At 35.8% G+C, this 21,333-nt stretch overlaps 1 protein-coding gene across 2 annotated transcripts in view; it reads right to left on the bottom strand.

The window, feature by feature from the left end:
• Positions 1–8,146: 8,146 nt before the first annotated feature.
• MOSPD2 (motile sperm domain containing 2) overlaps positions 8,147–21,333 on the bottom strand; it is a 37,343-nt gene continuing 24,156 nt past the window's right edge. For both annotated transcript variants that reach the window (XM_056327564.1, XM_056327565.1), the window contains exons 9-15: positions 20,896–21,066; positions 18,049–18,161; positions 14,340–14,436; positions 13,413–13,509; positions 12,585–12,714; positions 10,750–10,852; positions 8,147–10,235 (exon numbers count right to left, since the gene is read on the bottom strand). In XM_056327564.1, coding sequence (XP_056183539.1) covers positions 10,089–10,235; positions 10,750–10,852; positions 12,585–12,714; positions 13,413–13,509; positions 14,340–14,436; positions 18,049–18,161; positions 20,896–21,066 — 858 coding nt within the window. In that variant the 3' untranslated portion in view covers positions 8,147–10,088. The remainder of the gene's footprint in view (positions 10,236–10,749; positions 10,853–12,584; positions 12,715–13,412; positions 13,510–14,339; positions 14,437–18,048; positions 18,162–20,895; positions 21,067–21,333) is intronic.

The raw sequence follows: 21,333 nt of genomic DNA on the forward strand, positions 1-21,333 counted from the left end.
GGATGAGGTTGGAAGACTTGCAAGAAAGCCATCAAAGAACATACAATTGCCAGCATCCTGAATGCTGTGCTGCGGGAAGCGATAACAAATAGGAAATGGAATCATGTTTCATTTGAGATTTGAGATAACTGCATAATTTCACTTACTATCAGTGCTTCCTTATAGAAGAAAGAACTTGAGTACTGCCACAGCCAAGGTATTCAGATCGGAGTGACCCAGCATCCTGCTCCTGCACCTTTCCACAGCGAGCTGAGCAAGGCAAGGAGGGAAACTTTCATTCCGATACCTACCGACAGTCTGTCCTCAGGAAGGAGGATGCACTGCAGGCATATTTCAAACACCTATCCTAAAGAGTCTGGTATTACAAATTGAGTTAGCATTTTATTGTCTTCAGAGGCTTATCTGTGTACCTCTCTCATTCCTGATGATTCATGAGCAGTAACCTAACGCAAAAGACAAGAATGCTTCATTAGCAAAAGATTGCAGTTCTGTTTTGCTTAAGCATGACTCAGATCTAGAAAATTCTACCAAGGAAACAGACGGTTTGGTAAGCAGATATACAGCTCCCTGACTTTCAGTGATGGGAACACTTCAAAAAGAAACTTCAGAAATTATTTTCCTTCTGGTTGAGTAGACTCTAACCTAGCCATGGGGGTTTCAGCCAACAGATAGCATCTAATCTAATGGAAAGATTTCCTTTATTCTTTATTATATTTTTCCTTTATTCTTTGCAAGTTCAGATGCACTGGGTATCATCATGTGTGGAAGGGAAACCTGGTCACCATTCAAACAGCAGAGATGAAGCTGGGAATATTGAGACACCAGCACATATAAGACCATTTGGCCTGATATTCTCAGTCTTGCTTGCAAAATTCAAAATGGTGTCAATCTGCAGTATTTCCTAGAGTGAAAGGGAGCTGAGGACTGAGAATGGATTTGCTGAAGAATGGTACATGATCCACTAGCAACAGCCAAACTACAAGGCTTTACTTCAGCCAGATGTTTTTTTTTTGAAAAGCCCAGGTTTGCTGACAAACTAGAAGATTGCACGTTATACTGCTAACAAGACAGTCCTGCTACAAATCTTGCATGTTTTTCCTGTGCTGATGGGTCAGTATACAATTGGGTATGACCTGAATGTTAAAGATTTGGAAACAAGATGGAAATAAAGTGGGGATGATCATGCCCAAATGGGAGTGAAAAAAATCCTCTTGTTCTTACTCCCAGCTGACTCGCTGCTGTCTTTCTCTGCTCCAGATTGCTCGGAAGAGTTTTGATTACATGGGTTTCTAATTCCACATTTCTACTGATAAAGTGTATCATATAAAGCCCAGAAATTAGATGTTGCAAGGTCCTCCCTTCCCCAGTAGTATGAGCTGTGAGGCAAGAACCTTTGCACGCTGTCAGAGCCGCTAGCACACTGCTATGTCAAAGCAATGAGGGCATGTGCAGGTGACATAAATCGTGCTGTATTTATGCAGTCCAGTTAAAAACAACAGCATCAGACCTTGAAAAAAATTATCTCCCTTGTCCTCATTTTAGAGAAGAGCTTATGGGTTCCCAAGGATTTTGCCTCCCATAGGGCCCTTAAAGCTAGAGTTGCTGCTTTATCTGTGTTAATCCTTCCTACTGGCTTTTTTTCAGCCTACTTGTTCAAATTAGACGCTGGAAGGGGCATTCTTGCAGCAGAGTTGGTAATAAGTGTATCAACATCCTAAAATCCCTCTCTAATTTGTAAGAGTTCTAAAAATCCTAATGCCTTAATTAACTCATTTTATTAGCCCTCTACAGCATTCATATAGGAGTGTTAGAAGAATTATGTATTTGCTTTGAAAACCTTATCTGTCATTAACATTCCTTTGTAAATTTGATGTAAAATGTAACCTTTTGCAGTGTTCCTGAAGATCTGAATTCTGTTTCTTAAAATACATTGGAAATACTATATGACACAAACAAAAATTTTAGCATGTGTTACATTACAATCAAACTGCAAAGTAACTAATAGTTCTTTAAAGTGTAAGTAGAACGCCACAAAACATTAAAGTGTTTTCTAATTGTATGTAACTTCCCACTGCTCTCGTCATCTGAGCCACAGATACAGCAAATATCCTTGGTTCAGCACTGTGAGAAATGATCATTGAAAGCTTTTGCTCTCATTTGTAGAAAAAAAGTCAAACACTGCAACATATCACCTGAAACGCAGTCCCTGTCATGCCACATACTGCAGTTTCTCAGCTCTGTGCAACAGTAGCTCACTTTGGTAGAATGCAGAAGCACATGAGAAGACACCACATCACACGTTGCACAGCACTGGCTCTTGTTATCTTTTCCAACTCATCCCAAATGACGTTCAAGGAGAGAAACTACTTCTGAGCTACAAATTTTCTTCTTTTGTCACAAAAAGGAAAGCTATCTTCTCTACCAATTTGTCACAGCTCTATTTTGATCCATGCATAGATTAAAATAAGTAAATCTGCCTGGTCCAAAAGCTGGCAAAGTATTTTGACACATCATTTCATGTAACTTAGTTTCTTTTGGTTTTAAACACATCACAGTCATGATAGCTAGAGTGGCAAATGTGATCATTTTGGACTTACTTTTCCCTGTTTTTAATGGCAATAGGACCAACCTGGTTTACAGGACTTCCATTATGATAAATATATGAAAAGACAGTGAAATGCTTGAATACTACAAGGATACTATGAGAAACAAGGACAAAGCTGAAGAGACATTACAGAATGAGTGAGTTCATTTCAATCACTGGAACAAGCTCCCCCAGGGAAGTGGTCATGGCACCAAGCACATCAGAGCTCAAGGAGTGTCTGGACAACGCTCTTGGTCATATGCTGTAGTTTTAGGTAGTGCTGTAAGGAACAGGGAGTTGGACTCGGTGACCCTTATGGCTCCCTTCCATAAGGGACCCATATGGTATGATTTTATGATTCTTGTCTGTAAACCTCCTGCAAACACGGGGTGGCTTTTCCACACATCCTTGAGTTTTCCAGGGATTAACAAAAACAACACTGTATTTTCAATTACAGTAAATAATTCCAGGGAGAATTTTAAAAAGGAGGCATATTCCTGTCTTTTAATGTTCAATATCTACAAGCTTTGCCATCCATTGGGCCAGGCTGCTATGACACAGCATCTGTGTGACTAAGGAACTTCAGATGCATTTCCAAGGCGAAATGGTTAATGGAAGCTAAATCTCATTGAAAATGGACAGAGCACAAAATCTGCTTTTCTAGCTTGTTTTTGCAATGTGCAGCTTAGAGCAGATGAAACCAAGAAACAGCTCCCGCCTTGGCTACCTCCCATTTTATTTCGCATGTAATACTTCTCAAGGTTTCCAGTGGATGCACCTGCCCAAAGTAGTGAAAATAATTAGATACTCTTCCTCTGATGCTTTTGCCATGCCTCCTCAATTTGGGAACTTGCTGGAGTAAACAGATCAGAACAGAGTGGCTATACCGGTTCCCCATATTCCCCATCCATATACCAGCATGAGACAACTAGCATAGGAATATTGGAATGTACTTTCAGTATGGGCTGGAAATAAAGGGCTCCAAACTCCAACACACATCCAGTGTGAGGGGTAGGAAGAAGCATCACATCAATCACAATGTCTGCTAGAACAGCAATACACGTACATCAACACGTATTTGTTCAGGATTGTATTTAAAATTTGCAGCAGACTAGCATGAATGAGCATTGCTTTTCTGAGGTTTCCCACCTAATCCCAGACTGGACTCAGTAGCCGTGTTTATACATTCCCTTTGCAGAACAGAGCCCACTGAACTGTGAACTCCAGGAAAATGCTACCTTCCTTTAGAAAACACTACAAAATCTCTTTGTGAATCATCAAGTTCAGGTGCAAGTTTTAAGTTCTGAAAGCTATAAGCAAAAGGAAAATATGGTAAATGCTACTTATGTACAGGAAAATGCACTTCAGGGCATGGGGATTATAGTAATTCAGATGCTAGTATGTTAAGCATCAATCTGCGTTAGTTGTACCAGATTAATGAAGCATGCGTGGTGTTTGCCCTGATTTGCTTTTCCTTTCAGCAATTTATCAATTGCAGCATTCTAGAATATAAAAGCTTAACAAATACTGTTTATGCTTCTTTTTCACACTACTGTTGTAATCTATATTTAAACGGTGTTCCTCATTTCTGACATTTTCCCTGGGGCTTGAAGAACAGGTGTTCAGTTATAGCTCCAAGTTGTCAAAAATGAAACTGGCAATGATTTTACAGATACAGAGCTGAGGAAATACAAGAAAGTTGTAATTTTGAATAATTAAACACCAGACAGACTTAGTAAGACTACAACATCGTTACCCAAAGGATATCTTAATTCAGATTTCATCATAAACACAAAATGGGGCCGTGGTCATGGTGGTACCGATACTGAAGACTTAGATTTGACTTCTTGTGTCCAAAGCATTTCTTTGCAAATCTAATGAAACCAAATGGATCTGAACCAAAACCTATCAAGACTGCTTTTGTTCCCTCTCCTGGACCCCAAATTAGGGAAACACTCATCTAGAGAGACCACGTAGATAGGCTCCTGTGGGAAGAGCACATCATTACGTTAGCATTGCTCCACCTCACCATCCTCACTTTCTGGATAAAACTGATACCTGAGGTGAATCGTTATCACTTTCTCATCAAGCAGCAATGCCAGTTTGTTGTGTGGCTACTTCACAGTATACATGCATGTGCTGGAATAACACAAGTAGATGTAATCTGTCTGTAACAGAAAGTACCTGTTCCTTCTGTTAAGTTCCAATAGCCCAAGTCTTTTCCACCTCAGTCAAGTAAGTTTGCTTAGATGTATTTATTTCAGGAGCAAGGTAAGGTTTGATCAAGACTAAAGAAAAAGGAGGCACAGATGTTTTTGAAAAATGAAAACAAAATTCCTGGAATACTTTCAAGGAAATCACTGCTGCTTGCCAGTTGAATCCCCATCAAGTGTTGGCATATCTCATGGGCTAATCAAGATGAACGAAACACATAATTTACCATCCTTCTAACAAGATATTTTTAACAGGAAGCAAGACCTCCAAAAATATTTTGTGAAAAACTGCCAAGTGACGGCAAAATAACGAATACATTCTACTGCTGACGAAAGAAAATGAAAGATAAACAGAAATTACAGATATTTTTTTCATATTCAGGCTTTCTGACATTTCAACCAATGCCAATACAGTGCTAATATAGCACAACTGGTATTAAGTAAATAAAATAGAACAGAGGAAGTATTACTAACAGATCTAGAGACCCTGAACTGGTGTAAGGAAGAATGCAGAAGTCCTTTGGGTGGGCTACTGCTATACTTTGGACTATGGTGAAGACTACAATCACTGGCAACTGATCAGTAGTATTTTTTCTTTCCCCAAAGGGCTTTGTGTTTGGACTTCATTATTGACTTCAGCAATATGTCAGAATGAATTGCCTAGTGCAATTTAAAAAACAGTGCGTGCTATTAGCCACAATCATACAGCAGTAATTGAACACTCTTCAGCTGTTAGCCCAGTGCTTCTTTCAGTGTTTAGGAAAACAGAAGTGACTTAGAGCATGCTAAATAGGTAGGCTGACGGACCCGTTTCGTGAGTAAAGCAAACCAGGAGCCAAGACGCCTACTGGTAGAAATCTGGCAAGCTGCTTACCTTTTGCTCATGCAACTTGTGCATCTCAGTACTTCTGGCTCAGAAGCTGCGAAGTAGTAATTGCACAGATCTATTACAAAAGTACCTGTATCAGTCTCAGCCAAGACTGGCACGTGGAACTTCACTCATCTCCTCTGCAAAGAGGAAAACCTCTCACCTCTGCCACGTTTCTGGAGAAGTGGGTTTTCTGCACTTTATTTTTCAAGTTGTGTCTAAGTGTACTACTGTAAGCGTTCACTATAAAAGCAGCAACAGCAAGAATAGTGATGCTCAAACTGAAAAATGGGACTGAAACAGCTGAGAAAACCGAAAAACAGGAGGTTACGTTCCTCACCAGTTGCGGGAAACAGCCAAAAGCTGCTGATGCTGAAGTACGCCCAAGAAACAGGCACACTGAAAACCACTGTTAATTTGAAGTATTATCACTTAACTGTCTTAACACATAAATAATGGAAATGTAGCAATCTCCATAATACTGACTCAGTGATTCCTTAGTGAGCCATCTTCCAGGGAACAGGGAACAAGCCAGGCACTTCAGACACTGACTTAAGATGTCATCTTTAACCTCAGGAAAGAGCACTCCACATGCCCCTGACTAATGAGAACTGATCTGCTCTTCCTAAACTGATACATATACTGTAAACGCAGGTATCTTCATGTCTCGGACACAACAACCCACAGAACTACTACAAGATCTAAACCAGTGAATTCTTACAGCCACCTGTGATGTGTTTTGCAGAACAGTGTTGTTTGGTCAATTTTCGATTTGTTCTATTATTCTGACCAAATGTCCGCTTTCACAATAAAGCCATAGAAAAAGAAAGAACTAAACAAACCGTCCACTGTGAACAGCATTCATACCCTTACGCTGCCAGTCCAACTACACAGAAAGTACAAGGATCCTCAAGACAGTGCAGTCCTCTCTACAAGCCCCATACAGTCAACAAAACCCACACAAAATAACATCTGGAAGCAGGGACAAATGTTTGAGAGAACATGAACGCAGATATTAGAGACAAATTGGCTAAGGTAGGGAATCACAGATGGAATAGAAAGGCAATCAAGAAAACCTATTCCTGGCCCTGCTGCCTCTCCCTCTTTTCTTTTTTATAGATGTCTAAAATACATTACACTCGTCTGGAAGTGCCTATTTTTCTGAAGAAGGGAGAGAATTGTTTCATACATTAAAATATTATAATCAAGATTTTCCCCCAAAATTAGCCTACTCCAATGTGTTTTCTTCCTTAAGATACTTACTTTTTGCATCTAATTAATAAACTTCAATATAGCTATGCCCTTATGCAAAAAATCCTGCTTTCACTGTTCAAAAAATATATTTCCTTTGCAAACCAGACTTGATTTCTCTTCAAGCATTCAAGTACACTGTAACATTAAACCACTGTAAATAATTTCAGGATGAACAACAGTGCCACTGTGAATGGTGTCACTGTGACACCACCTGTTCCTATAGTTCAGAGCTATCCCCCAGGTAGAGATGATAAACAAAACACTATGAAGTTTTAAAACTAATTTTTATTTAATAAAGTAAAAAAACCGAACCTAAAAATAGGGCATAAAAATTGCTTGCTAGGAAAAGAGTATCTGCTCCTTTGGAGCACCAATTACTTAATTTTTAGGATTACCAGACATTGCTGTCTCTTAATTGTCTGTAAATGCTAAGATTAACTGCTAATCTACAATGACAGAAAGGAAAATCAAATCTTGTCTCAATAGTTCATGTAATCAAATCCCATTTTGTCAACTAAGTTCTAAATTTCCCCAGCTTTACAAACAGTTTTCATGTACTGTGAAAAAATAAAAATAAAATATTTGAGAACAATCTTTTGTCTATTATCTCAATTTTGGGTATCATATCGAACTACATTATGGCTGTGTACTCTGTAACTTCAGTGTGTGTTAGACACAAAACCTTCCAAAATGGACTGGCTGAAACCTATGTTTCCAAAGGTTGGCAAACAGAAGCTGAAATTACTGAAAACAGGGAAAATATTGATGGATCACCATTATGTTTTGTGGTGACAGGAACAATGAAGCTCTCACAGAAGAAAAACACAAAGCAGACTACCATCAATTTCTATTTAAGAAAAAAATACTGTTACTTTGCCATTCTTTTTTTTTTCTTATATATATATTTTTTTTTCCATTTACTCTGTGATATTTAATGATGTGTAAATAATACTTAGTTTTACATATACATATACTTGCATTGTGTGGATTTGTATTATTCCTGATACGGTAGCGTTTACATGCCAGTATCATGTGCTATGTTAGGCACTCTGTCTAAGAATTCACAATCTTCTATTTTACATTTGTCCGACAAGTAACACCACAACTTCTATTATACAACAGACTATGGGTCATTACTATATTTACCCCTCCTTCATAATAAGTATCTGCAGGAAAACCAAAACCTCAGGAGATGCAGCAATTTTTAAAAAATTAAACATTCAAGACTACATATTTCCTCATATTTATTTTGTTACTGTATTTTTCTAAAACATATTAAAATAGAAAAGATGTTCATCTGATTCATCATACAAAGAAAATACCAACATAGTAATAAAATACTGAAAACATATGAAAGCACCAAAACATTAAAATATTCATATTGGCAAATACTCTAAGAATATATTTTTTGCAATTTTACAGTAAAGTGCTATTCAATCCACTCAAATTAAACAATTGGCATTTTAAAAGCATGGTTAATATTATGTTAAAGTTACAAATTACTTCGTTACCTTTCCCAGTAAAACAACAACCCATTTTGTTGGAAGCAAAGCATCTGAGTTGCAAGCACATGAAAATAACGCAAATAACAGCTTCATAGTAAGCAGTGAACAATGTAAGTTCTCATTAATAAAACTTGGTATTTCTTAATTAAGAAATTAAGAAAACAAAATACTGAAAAGCAAACTGAACAGAAATTAGTTTAGTGAAAAATCAAGAAAATGTAGATGTGGTAAAACATTGTATAAATTAAGAAAGGACAGACGACTGCACCAAACAGTTCTGTAGACTTGCCTTTTACATGGTAATTTTTTTAGTAATTGTAGTGCTGCTTTATTAGTTAATCTGCTTATTAATGCATTTTTTAAAACTGCCCTTTTCTGTTTCCTAGAAATGATACTACATCTGCAACACACTGGAGAGATACTGTAAGCAAAAAGACAGAAGCAGTTTATGACCTTTATTTTTCCTCAATAATCTCTTTTCATATACTGAAGTCAGCAGACAAAACTAAATGATCTGTTACAAAGCCAATTTGTAGCAAAAATTAATTCTAGTAAATAAATTATTTTAATTTTTTACACCTCGTTGAATGAAAATTTTAAATGTATGAAAGATATCATCAGTCTCCTTTTAAGTGTTTATCATTTTAATATACATATTTACAGCAATGAGTACAAAGAATCCTCGTTAGCTCACTAGCTTCATACACCATTTCCACAACAATTTTTGACAAATGGGAGATATAACACTTTTATGTTGCCTTCAACAATATTTAATCTTCCTGACTTGACTTGTTTTTTTCATAAATTTTCATAAATTCAGCTGTAATTTAAATATATTGCACATCTCACTGACTATTTATTAGCCTTTTCATGAACCAATAATAGGTCATCAAATGTTCAACTCTTACACTACTGCCACAATTGACTAAGAGTTGCTTTCAGGGGGAAAAAAAAACCCAAACATGAAAAGATTAGCGTCTCATCCAGTATTTTTGGAATCAAACAAGCATTAGCATCTTAATTAGTAGGAAATACGTACAATAACTTTGCATTCAGAAAAAGCATGAAAATAAGGAATTTAACCAATGAAAGCAATGAGCCTGAATTACCAAAATAATTACTAACAGGCAGTATCTTCCTTTATACGTGCATGTACAGAGATTATGTAAAAAAATCTGCCTGTACTGTGTAATTTCTGTACATTTTCTTGAATGAACAGGATAACTTTTAGAATACATTAAGTTGACTGCTTGCACCTTTTATGAGAGTAAATTCAGAATGTAAGAATGAATATGCTGAAAAGAAATGAAACACTGTAAAGCAGCTGAACAGAGGAAAAGAAACCAACTAAACAGTTTTAAATTATGTTGTATGTGGTTCCCTTCTTCCAGTTCAGTATTATTTATTGAGTTGTACAGTAAAAATAGGTCCTAGCTCTAACATCATCTTCATGAACTGTTTTAAGTGTCAACTTTCAGTAATTTCCTTTGCTGGTCATAAATTTCTTCTTTTTTTTTTTTTTTTTTCAGCAAATTATATCATCATTCATTGTTGAGGGATCACAAACAACATTTTGGCAGTTTCAGAATCCGAGCGCAGCACTGCAATCTCTTCCATTCCAACCAACCATGATCGGCAGCACATCCAGTGAACAGCAACTCTTTTTAGCTTCTCTGGATACATGTCAGGTAGAAGCAGAAGGCAAAAACGGTAACTGATAGTAATGATAAAACAACTGTCAACTGCTGGAACCAGAGGCAGCGATCAATCTGCTCTTGAAGTCTTTTATTAATTTGTAGTAAACGAGTTAGCTAAAAACAGAAATAGTTTCATTAAATTAGAATTACTGCATATGAATACTTGTAAATTTAGAGCTATTTAGCCAATAACTATAAGCACAGGAAAAAAGAAAGAAAAACTAAAAAAAACCCACTTCTCCTTTTTTTTTCCCACGAAATACTTTAGGAATCTGTTCCACTAAAGGAGCTTAAAATTTTAAGTTATGGATAGCTTCTATTGCCTGTATCAAGCAGGTGACATCTTTACACTAGGAAGCAAAAGATACCGCTGAGGTTCACTGATACCTCAGATAGGTAATATACACAAGAAGAACGAGCAAACTGCATTGGAAGTAGTTTTTTTATTAAAACATTACCATTCAACAAAACGATTAAATCGCTACCACTGATGTAGTCATTTTGAATTGCTGAGCTTTTCAAATAGTATAATTTATGAAGTACCAAAGAGGTTTAGTATAGACTTGATTTATGTCTATCATATTTCACAATTTTGTTCAATATTCAGCATAAAGAAATACACTATTACCTGTATATGTAAATCTTCATTGGTTTTTGCTGGAATATTAAATGCGTTTTCTTTCAATGTCAGAGAAGAAGGCTTACTACTTTCTACAACATGACACCTGAGCCTGTGAAAAGGGGAAAAAATACACACCAAAAATCATAAATTTAATGTCACATTGTATAATTAGTAGTAATCAGTCCACCTAACAGTTATTATATGTGCTTTATCATCTGTTCTGGTTGATTAATTTTCTAAATGGCTATTGCAATGATAGTCTGAAAAGGCTTCCTCAGTCTACCAATTACGCTTTGACAGCTTTTGATATAGAAAGCAAGATCAAAATTATCTGCATGCTCAGTTAAAATAAACCTTCACCATTTTAAATTCACAGCACAGGATGCACTGGATTATTCAAACACTTACTACCAGAGGTGCAGCAATTTATTGAACAGCAAACAAAATCTAAAGGTTTTCTTCCCATTTTAAACTTTAGCAACAACATTTTTCATAGAGTCCATGTCTTCCACAGATGAAAATGCAGGAACAGAATTTCAAGTCACAACTGAAGGTAGTGGAATCCCATGGAATTTATAAAATACAGCATAGGCTCCTCTGATAACACACAAGTCCATTAGTGTGGGAATGAACTTATTTGCTAAAAAAACTGTTAAAATTGAGACTGCGGCATTTTTCTGTTTTAAGGAAAGAGAAATGCTAAAACTTCTCTGGCAAGACAACACAAAAAAAAGGATAAATACATGCAATAAAATCTAAGTAGACTCATCAGATGAAGTACTTGCACATATAATATTAAAAAGAATAATTATATTCTGCACTACTTTTAATATATAGGTATATAAAAAATAAAGGTCAGGTTTTTATTCATCAGTAATGTACATACATGGCACACTTTGCAGGTAATAAATTTAATGTAATAAGGTCTTCTTACTGTTTCAGGGTTTGTCTAAAATAAAAATTGCAATATTTGTGCGAGGAAGCTTAAGCTCACTCACATGATGGAGATTGTTTTTTAATAGGGAGGTAAGGGGTAAGCATTCAAAGCATTAAAGCAAGACCTAGGCATCAAGTCTCAAAAATACTTTTTCCATGTTAAAGAAAAACACAAGCCAAAACCCCAGGAAGAACCTAAAGTAAAAATACAGCCAAATTATTTTTTTTTAAAGGTGAAAGAGCATCTCAATACCATGGCCTCAAGACTTCTAGATGGAAGAGAACTACAGTGAACTTCTCCTAGAAATGTACAGCGATACAGCTAGATGTGAATGGATGGAAGAGAGGAGTAACAGGTACATTTAAAAGAGTGTATGGAAAAACTTATTTTCCTCCTGATACATTTCCATGATTAAATATGGAAAACACACATATGAGCACGTCACAGGTTTTACAGAAGTTTTCTACAAAATTATGATCTTCCTTAGCAGAAAGGGAATAATTTTTTATATTGTCTAGAAAAGTTTTGCATTTGACGTGTCTTATTTCCTTGCTTGATTCTTTCTAGAAAACTCAAGTGGTGCATTCTTATTTAAAAAAAAAAAAAAATCCACTGCCCACATGTATTGTCACATCCATTCATATTTTTTTCAACTTAACTCTTCATTAGCACAAGAACAACAACAACAACAATAAAATGATCACGTACAGAATACCATGACATTTTATGCATTGAAAACACCTTTAACCAGTTAAAACAGCAGAAGCCTCAGCAAGATACTTCAGTCAGTAAGCACACAACTGGGTTTGGAGAATCCTTCACTGATTATGATATGCAAGTGCTATAAATCAGCTAAATGGTAATGGCTAGAAACCCCCGCTGTCAAAGAAAACCATATGCTCACCTATGTTCCATCACTTTGGTCCTAGGGACTTCTTTCCAAAACTGAGTAAGTTCTGGTACACCTGCTCCAGAAGACAAGTCCATTTCTGCTGCCATTATAAGGAAACGATCTTGCAGAGAAGCTGCAAAACCTGCCCTCAAGGAAACAAAAAACCAAAAGTGTGCTTACATAAAAAGACAATACTACAAAGCATATGGAAGCATTTTTGAACAGAAATGTTTTAAAACGAGAGCTTGTTTATTGCAGGACATCAGACACTGACTTACTAGAAATAAAAACAATGAAATCATTCTCTTAAGCTCAGTAACTTTAATTACAGTTTTCCCAAAATTCTACAGTTTCATTTTAACAATTAAACATTTTAACAGTTAAACATTTTAACTTTAACTAGTTTCATCTGAACAATTCAAGGATAACCCAGAATTCTGTAAAGAATGCATTCTCCAGCAAATTCACCTATCCTTGCAACGATTTAGGAATGTGATTTACCACACACAAACTCCTACTGTAAGAGCGCAAATCAGACAGCTGCCACTGCAACTTTTTTTTTTTCTTTAATATTTTAAGACAAGAAACAGAACAGGCTGAAGACAACAGCTGCTTATGCCTAAGTGAAGTAGTAAATCAGTATGGGCAGCTACTCAAATGCTGTCTGACATCTATGATTTATTACAAATAGTAACATTCTCATACAACAATCAAGTAGACATGGGTGTCAGTCACTCTTACACCCCAGCAAGCACATACAAAGGTTAGTATCTCGAACATCAGCCTGTTAATAAAACTTGTCCAACTTCTTACAAATTCTGTTGTTAAGACTTTGCTTACCACCATGAAGAGAAACTATTATATCCAGTGATGTGCCAGGTTCACAGCTGCTGTTACTGGGTTTAACTCTGTATTTCTCAGGAGCAGTTGTTCTTACCTATAAACAAGAAATACCAAGCAAGCATATAGTAAATGCATGCACCAGCTATGCTTGTTTCAGAACCTCCTTTGCTCTGTAATAATTAAAATCTCCAAAAGTTTAAATATTAAGACATGGTAATACAAAACTTCTTTAAAATACTTCATTTTGTAGGAATAATCAAACACTAGCATTTCACTTTTTCCTCTCACCGTTTCTATCCTTTCTAATTCTATCATATCCTGGTTTTCTCTCTTATGTACTTATTTAGGAAGAGACAAGAACATCAAGTGGACTGTATGCTAAAATTTTTAGTATGGAATATGGAAAATGAAAGTACGGAAACTTGTTATTTCTGTGTGCAGAGAGCAGAAGAGATGTGGTGGAAAACCAAATCAAGATGCCAGTCAGCTCAGTATTTCTGAAGCAAACGCAGATGCATTCATTCCTTTGATGCTGACATTTGCAGCTAGAACTGTGTCATTTTGGAGCACTACTCACTTGTTCCTAGCAAACATTTAAAAAGGAGAAAAATTCTAAAAAGATGACTTTTTAACACTGAAGCCTTTCTTTCTTGGGAAGCATTAGATTCTTAACTAAAGAACTAACCATGACCATATCTCTTTTTCAGTAAATGCTCCAAAGATTTGTGTTATTGATTATCCCCTTTGGGTGGTACATAATAGGCATAAATTCAGCCAGAAGACTTCTTTGAACTTATTCAAAAAACACAACAGAATAAAAACTTTAGACTGAAAAGTGGGTTTACAGTATTATAATAGTATTCTTCCTCCCTATCAAAAACAAGTTACACATTTAATAAACAAGGCCACACATAAAATACTTACCTTAAAAGCCACTATATTTTTAGTGACATTTGTGAGAACTATCAAACATTTTTTCTCTCCGGTTTCTTTGGATCCAAAATACAGCTCTTCTGCTGGGCTAATAAGGAATTTAAGAAGAATTAGTTTCTTCAAATTATCTTTACAACATATTGCAGAAAAAAACCCTGACCATACCTACAGGAAAATAAAATACTTTCAACCCTGCAGCTACAGTCACTATAAACAGTTTTTCATCAGAAAAATATGTGAAAACAAAATGCAGAAATTTTGTAGTGAAGCTCAGGGTTGACTCATGACCACAAGCAGACCTAGCTGCCTCAGCTGATCACTGCCCTTGACTTCTTCCATCTGGAAGAGCATGACCATCTGGCAAAGCAGGAGTAGCCAACAGATATATACAGTCATTTCAGCCGCTACATCTTGGAGCAGTACGTTAAAGGGAAGCAGTGTTAATTTTAATTTATGCTAACACTAAAGAGTGTAAAGTGTCAGACAATAACTTCCAGCTATCTAACCTTGTAATGGTTATAGGGCACACGTAAGAGGAGCAGGCAGATATCTGCAAGTGGCGATCATTTCAACCGCTACAGCTAAATTCACTTGGGGTTATGAGTCAGTCTTCACATATTTATGGTGACATGTGTAAATAGCTATTGCTTGTTTTTAATATTCTTGTGCAATTAGGAGAGTCATGCATGAAATCTTGTAAACCATAACAAAAAACACAACGCATTTTGGAATAAGCAATCAAATGAACACTTCTAGGCAAGAAGTAGGGCATGCTTGTATACAAGTTGAGATGAAACAAAAGTAAAAAGTGAAAAATGTCTTTCTTTCAATATATCCCATTAGGAGTATGCAAAGAACTGCCATACTATGCAGCATTACAGAACTGCATATTCTTTTGAAAGAAAGCCTTTTTCAAAAAAATGTGTTACCTTTTCCTCCTTTCTCCCCTTTTTAAAAATGCCAATTTCATGTTTGTTTGACCTCCTCAAAAGACCTCCTTTTACAGCACCAATTCTTTCTTCTCTTACTTAAAACAAACCAGTGTATTAGCTGAGAAGAAAAATCCCTGGTGCTCTCAGGAAAGCCTGAACATCAATGCCAGAAGCTAAGTACAACAGTGACCGAGTGTGTGCTTATGTTTTACAATGCATTAGACAGTCCACATGCAAAAATTTATTTCTTTTCAGTGGAGAAAAAGGAAGTGTGCTGAGTGAGGCAGAAAGCAAGAAACTGACGGGTTTAAAACAGTTTAATAGGGTAAGTGTAACCTCCTCTTCTCAGTTTTTTTTTTTCATTCCCAATTTCTCGACTTAAGTAACCAACAACAGTAGGGAAAGGAAGGACTGTAGCTACAAAGTATTTTCGTTATCTTAAGACTGTATACTGCAGCTGTGTTACAGCAATTACAAGATGAACCATAAATGAGACAGACAAGCAGTAACTAGCATCAGAACAAGCCACAAAAAGAGCTCACAGAAAGGAACCTTCTGCCAGAGCCTGATCTTTCTTGTTCTACCACCAACTGTGGCTACTGACCAAAAAATAAAAAAAAAAAAGCGGGGGGGAGGGGAGAGAAAGGGGGAAGTGGTCTTGCAGGGCCATAGCTATATGCCTGTTATCTGTGAAATCAATCAGCTTGAGTGGTGCATAGTTGTTTGGAGTGGGGATGTCTTATTTTACATGAACACCCAAGCTTTTTAGTTTTTACAGAAACACTACTTTCTTGTATGTGGGGGTAACTCAACACTACTTTGATGTGTGGGGTAACCATTTCGGCTCGTACTAGAAATTGTCTCAGAATACACTACATGAGCTAGTCTTCCACCAGACAGTGCAAGTAAACTGCTCATTGAGGAGTAAAGTCAATAATGACCCATCTTTCATAGTAAGGTATCCAACGTGAATACAATAGTCGTCTGAACAAGACAGACAACTAGTGAGTATGACTACAAATAGATGAAACAAGAGCACAAGTAGCCAGCTTTGGTCATACACCAAAGTCAACAAGTACCAAGGAGTGATGATAGGTAAGGAATGTCCCTGCATGAGGTTCTAAGGAGTCCTCATCAAGCCTTCTGCAGCAGCAGTTAGAGACACAGAAAGGAGATTTCATGGTCCCAGAGCTGCTGTGCCTCAGCTTCCTGGCCAGGCTCCAGGCTGCTGCCTGCACAGGGCAATGCTGGTATCAGCAAGGAGAGAAGCTAATTACATTGGCAGAGCGTGAAGTCTGAGATAAGTAAGTGTCTGTAACTAGTTATAAATGGCACTATATATTCTCAGTTCAATAAATTCCAATTCAGCCTCCCAAAAAGGCTGCAAGGAAATAAAAATTGGTTCCAACTCTGTAGAAGCTAGAGTACTGAAGAGCAACAACTGTGCATACTCTCAAGAGTTTACTTAAAAACAAAGAAACAAACAGCAAGGACAATGGAGATACCAGTATTTTATTTTCCATGACAGCAAGACCACAAGTATTAGCACCTCTGAGTTTCCTCTTTCATGCAATTTACATGAAGTCCAACACTTCTGTTCCAATGGAAGAACTTGAAATATTTAAGAGAAAAAAAAGATAGTTTGTTGGGGGGTTGGGGTGGGTTGTTTTTTTTTATTGGTTTGGGGTTTCTGTCATTCATTGTTGGGTTTTTTGGCTTTTTTTTTTGGGGGGGGGGCGAGGGGAGGAGGTGGTTCTCTTAAGTGGATGGAAGAACACAGCTGCTTTTGTCATAGGGACAGAAAATTTTAAACATTCTTTAAAAACAAAAAATCACAAGTCTGCTGTCTATGCCTTTGTCCTGCCATACAAGAAACTAAGTATATACAGAGGAGGTTTTAGCACAAAAGACTATAAAGATAATTTTCAATTCAAAGCCAGGAAAGTTTGACACATACAAAGTATTTTTATACTAATGAGCATGTCATTATTCAAATTCATTCCAAAACTAATTCAGTACAGCACTTACAAAATTAGCTAAGGAATTACCTATATATTAGATATTTTCTTCATTCATCTAATAGCAAACTGGAAGTGAAAATAGAAGTTAACATCTAAATCAATTTCTAAACAACCATCTTGACCTCAAAGGCAGTGAGAGGAAAGAGTGGTATCAGCCAACAGATTATTATTTTTTTCCTAGTTTAATGATAAAAAGCAGGTTAACTGCAAGATGCAAGCATCCTGGATAACAAGAATCTTCTGAAAAGATATGCAATTTATACAGAGCACTTGCCACACAAAGTAAGTTGGACCTATTAAATTTAATTGGTGCAAACTACTACTGTAGACACTTACACCATATAAAGTTAAAAGAATTTAAGCAAGATTTAGCAGTGAAAGCTATCTTAGTAAACACATGGTTAAGCCAATGCAATCAGCGTCAAACCACTGCTCTCATTACAGATAAGCACAGGTTTAACTAAATCAAATAACTGAGTTTCTCAAAATAAATGAAATTAGGAAATGTACACATACTAATCAGCACAAAAAGCATACTAATCTGTACAAAAACATGCCAAGATTCACTAAAACCGGAAAAAGTATTTGAGCATTGTAAAAATAATTCTTAAAAGGATTATAACTTGTTTTCCTCTAATAGTCTCTGATTTTCCTCCGATAGAAAAAAATAGTTTATTTTGGAAACCAACTAGTTGAGTACTCAAGTGTTCAAGTCACATTGTAAAAATAATTAAAGATTATTATTACCTGATATGTAATAAAGGTCCTTTAAAAGTAGTTAATGCTTTCTTTGCATTTTTTGGTTTGATCTCTGTTTTGTCAGTTTCCTCTGATTTGGAAATTTGTTCTATAGAATTCATCTGAGTAAAAATGATAGTTATAATGATTAACTAGAAACCTGGGTTACACATGTTACAGAATCATGCAGGTACTTCAAAGAATGAGGAGACTTATTTTAACAAGTTATATTACAGACTAAGCTTAGTAAGTATTTATTCCCTGAAGCTGCTTTAAGTCCACTGAATAAAATGATCTGTTATAGAAGTTAGATAATTTATTAAACAAGCATGAAACAAAACTTTTGCTTTCATTTTTTCCCCATTTATTTTCCTAGTGCCCAAGCTGGTTATTTTTGAAACCTTCAGACATGTTAAGGTATAGTACTTCAAATACTTGAACATTATAAAGCACTGGTGTTATTCTTCCACTGCAAAACTTTTAATTAAAACAGACACCCTGACACAATCAGTGCAACACTGAACAAAATCACAGTAATTCCACGCTTTATTGTACTGCAGAGTTGCTGAACATCTTCACTGCTTTTAGATGGAACTCTGAAGTACTGGAGAACATAAACGAAATAGTGCTGATTGAATTTGTGCATCCAAAACTGCAGGTATCTGAGGTTGAGGGTTTTCCTCTATTACATTAAGAAAACAGATGTCAGCAGGCCTGGACATGTTAATAAAAATAATGAAAGAAATCTGGAATTAAGTGTCTAACAGGGTGGTGGGAATACAGAAGACTGAATCAGTAACATGACTCAGGATCAACTAGCTGAACAGTATGCTTAGCCTTGGTTTTATTCCACTTAAAATACAGAGATAAAACATGAAGAGAACTCAGTTTATGTAAATTTAAAGTATGGCAACGAAAGGAATACAAGATTTTATGGAAAATAGGTTTTATAAAAGAAACCACACAGCAATTTCTTTTTTTTATAATTACAGTTATAGTAAAAGATTAGTGTGTAAATACACTGCACTAGTGATCTGCTGGGCTTTATTCTACATAAAACTAATTAAAATTACCAGAGAAGATATTACTATAGCACACATTAAAGGTGGAGGCATCTACAGGACAGGCACTTACTAACAAAATCTATAACCCATGGCGCTCTCTACTCTGCAAAGAGACAGGCCCTTCTATGGGATAAGAGGAGGCATATATATATATAAAATAAATCAGCTTAATTCTTAGTGATGATAAGAGTCTGCATATAAAGACTGGTAGTGCAGTAAGTAACTATATCTCACAGATCACTTGAAATCTATTAGTTTTGAAGCTGGTCTTATAAAAAAAATATTTGAAAATTTATGTTTAGATACAGTCAAGTAAAATTTACTTAAAATAAGAAACACCAACAATTCTGTGACAATAAGGGAATACTTCTGAAAAACACATTTTGGAAAAGAACATAACATTGAAGTGGCAAACCATGGTGTACTTGCTGTGGGAAAAATACGAAGTACTAATGTGAACAAAAGAAGAAAGTAAAATAATTACTTTTTACAGAAAAACAGTACCAACAATGACATATAGTCTGAAGTTTTAAGAGTACATTAAAAGCAAGGCCTTAAACATGCCTCAAGATTAATGGATACATGATGAACATAATGTCCATCTTGGTTCATTGAAAAGACTGAGTAGCAGCTTGATTACACTAAAGAGAAAATACCATAAACCAAATCATTACGATTTAAGAAAAAAAAACAAAAACAAAAACACCCAAGCCACACAACTTAAGTAGAAAGCTTAAGTCAGCCAAGCAAACTAAAAACAAACTGAGGCTATTTACCACCAAAGCCAATTCACAAACTGAACAGGAGTTCTCCACATTTCCATGTGAGAATCAGAACTTGGCAGACGTGCTACAACCAAAACAAGCTAGGGTCAAACAGTCAGGAAGTCGCTATGGTTATGTATTGCTTCCTTTCGACCTTAAGGTCAGTGAAATTATCTTTTTTCGATTAGACAGCCAAGAACAGCTGGACTAGCGAGCTGTGTGTTTCAAATTATTCTGACTTAAAACAGTAAATGAAAGTGGAAGTGTAATATTAAAATATTCTACTCCACCGAACAGAAGTTTCACAATACATATTCCAAAATTAATTATGGCACTGAAATCGTGGATTTCATATTTTTACTACTATTTTCAAGAGCGATATCCCCACCAACTATCATTGCATGTTCCCAAATATCACTTCACACAGACTTGTGTAAAACAATGCCTTTGTATTTCTGGATAAACTCCACTGCAGGAAGATTATATTGTAAAACAGAATTGATGGATTAGGCTCTGGAGAAATTATATCCCTAAGTGAGAACTATGTTGAGATTTTATCAATGATTTAAGAAAACAAATTAACATCAAGTATAAATATTTAACTTTTAGTATTTTCTCATGTACATACTGCCTTAAGCATCTGAGAAATAGATCTATTTTAAAGTGTACTCCACTAGATATCCCAACATTAAAAATAAACCAACTAGAAAGACATAACCTTTGAAAACAAAACACAGAAACCTTAAGATTTACTGTATAATTCACCATATTCCAGAGATACACTAAATACTTAGTACACATTTTACTTGTTCAGAAGCATGAAACTGTCCTCAACAGACCAAGAACCAAGATTGAAATCACAAGTATAATTTTCAGTTTTTCCGAGTTCTTTTGTCAAACTGGAGGGCAGAAAAATATGTAAAAAAAAAAATCAAAGTAAAAGCCAGACAAGAAACAAAAATTATGTTCTTCCTTTCCCACTTTATCACTATTTAACTAGTCTTGCCTCAGCCTTCAGAGTTAGATACCTTTTTCTGATTAAGGTTTTGTGCTTCATTCAGTTCCCCAGTTTCCTTGGTGTCCGCATCTATCTCTTCTTTACTTTCATGCTCATCTTCACTAGTAATGGGCCCATTTTCACATAAAGGAGTTTGAAAGTCATCATCAACCAATGGAGGATAACTGTACTTGAAGGAATCCTAAAACATAAGATTTTTGAAGGACCAGTTATTTAGGAGGATGAGAAGCACCTTCTCCAGTATATTTTATGTAATGGAAATACTATAAATTAATTTGTTTCACATGACTTGTAGAATTCATTTATCTAGTCGGAACCCTGTGCAGAAAAGCTGACACTACTAGTAGTTTTTATTTTATCATCATTAGTAGACAAATACATAGCCACCTCATGAAGTCACTAAATTGTAACTACTATTGGTATTTATAGTCACAGCAGAAGTGCAGAA

This window comes from Falco biarmicus, chromosome 2 (assembly GCF_023638135.1).
Source record: "Falco biarmicus isolate bFalBia1 chromosome 2, bFalBia1.pri, whole genome shotgun sequence".
Taxonomy (NCBI): domain Eukaryota; kingdom Metazoa; phylum Chordata; class Aves; order Falconiformes; family Falconidae; genus Falco; species Falco biarmicus.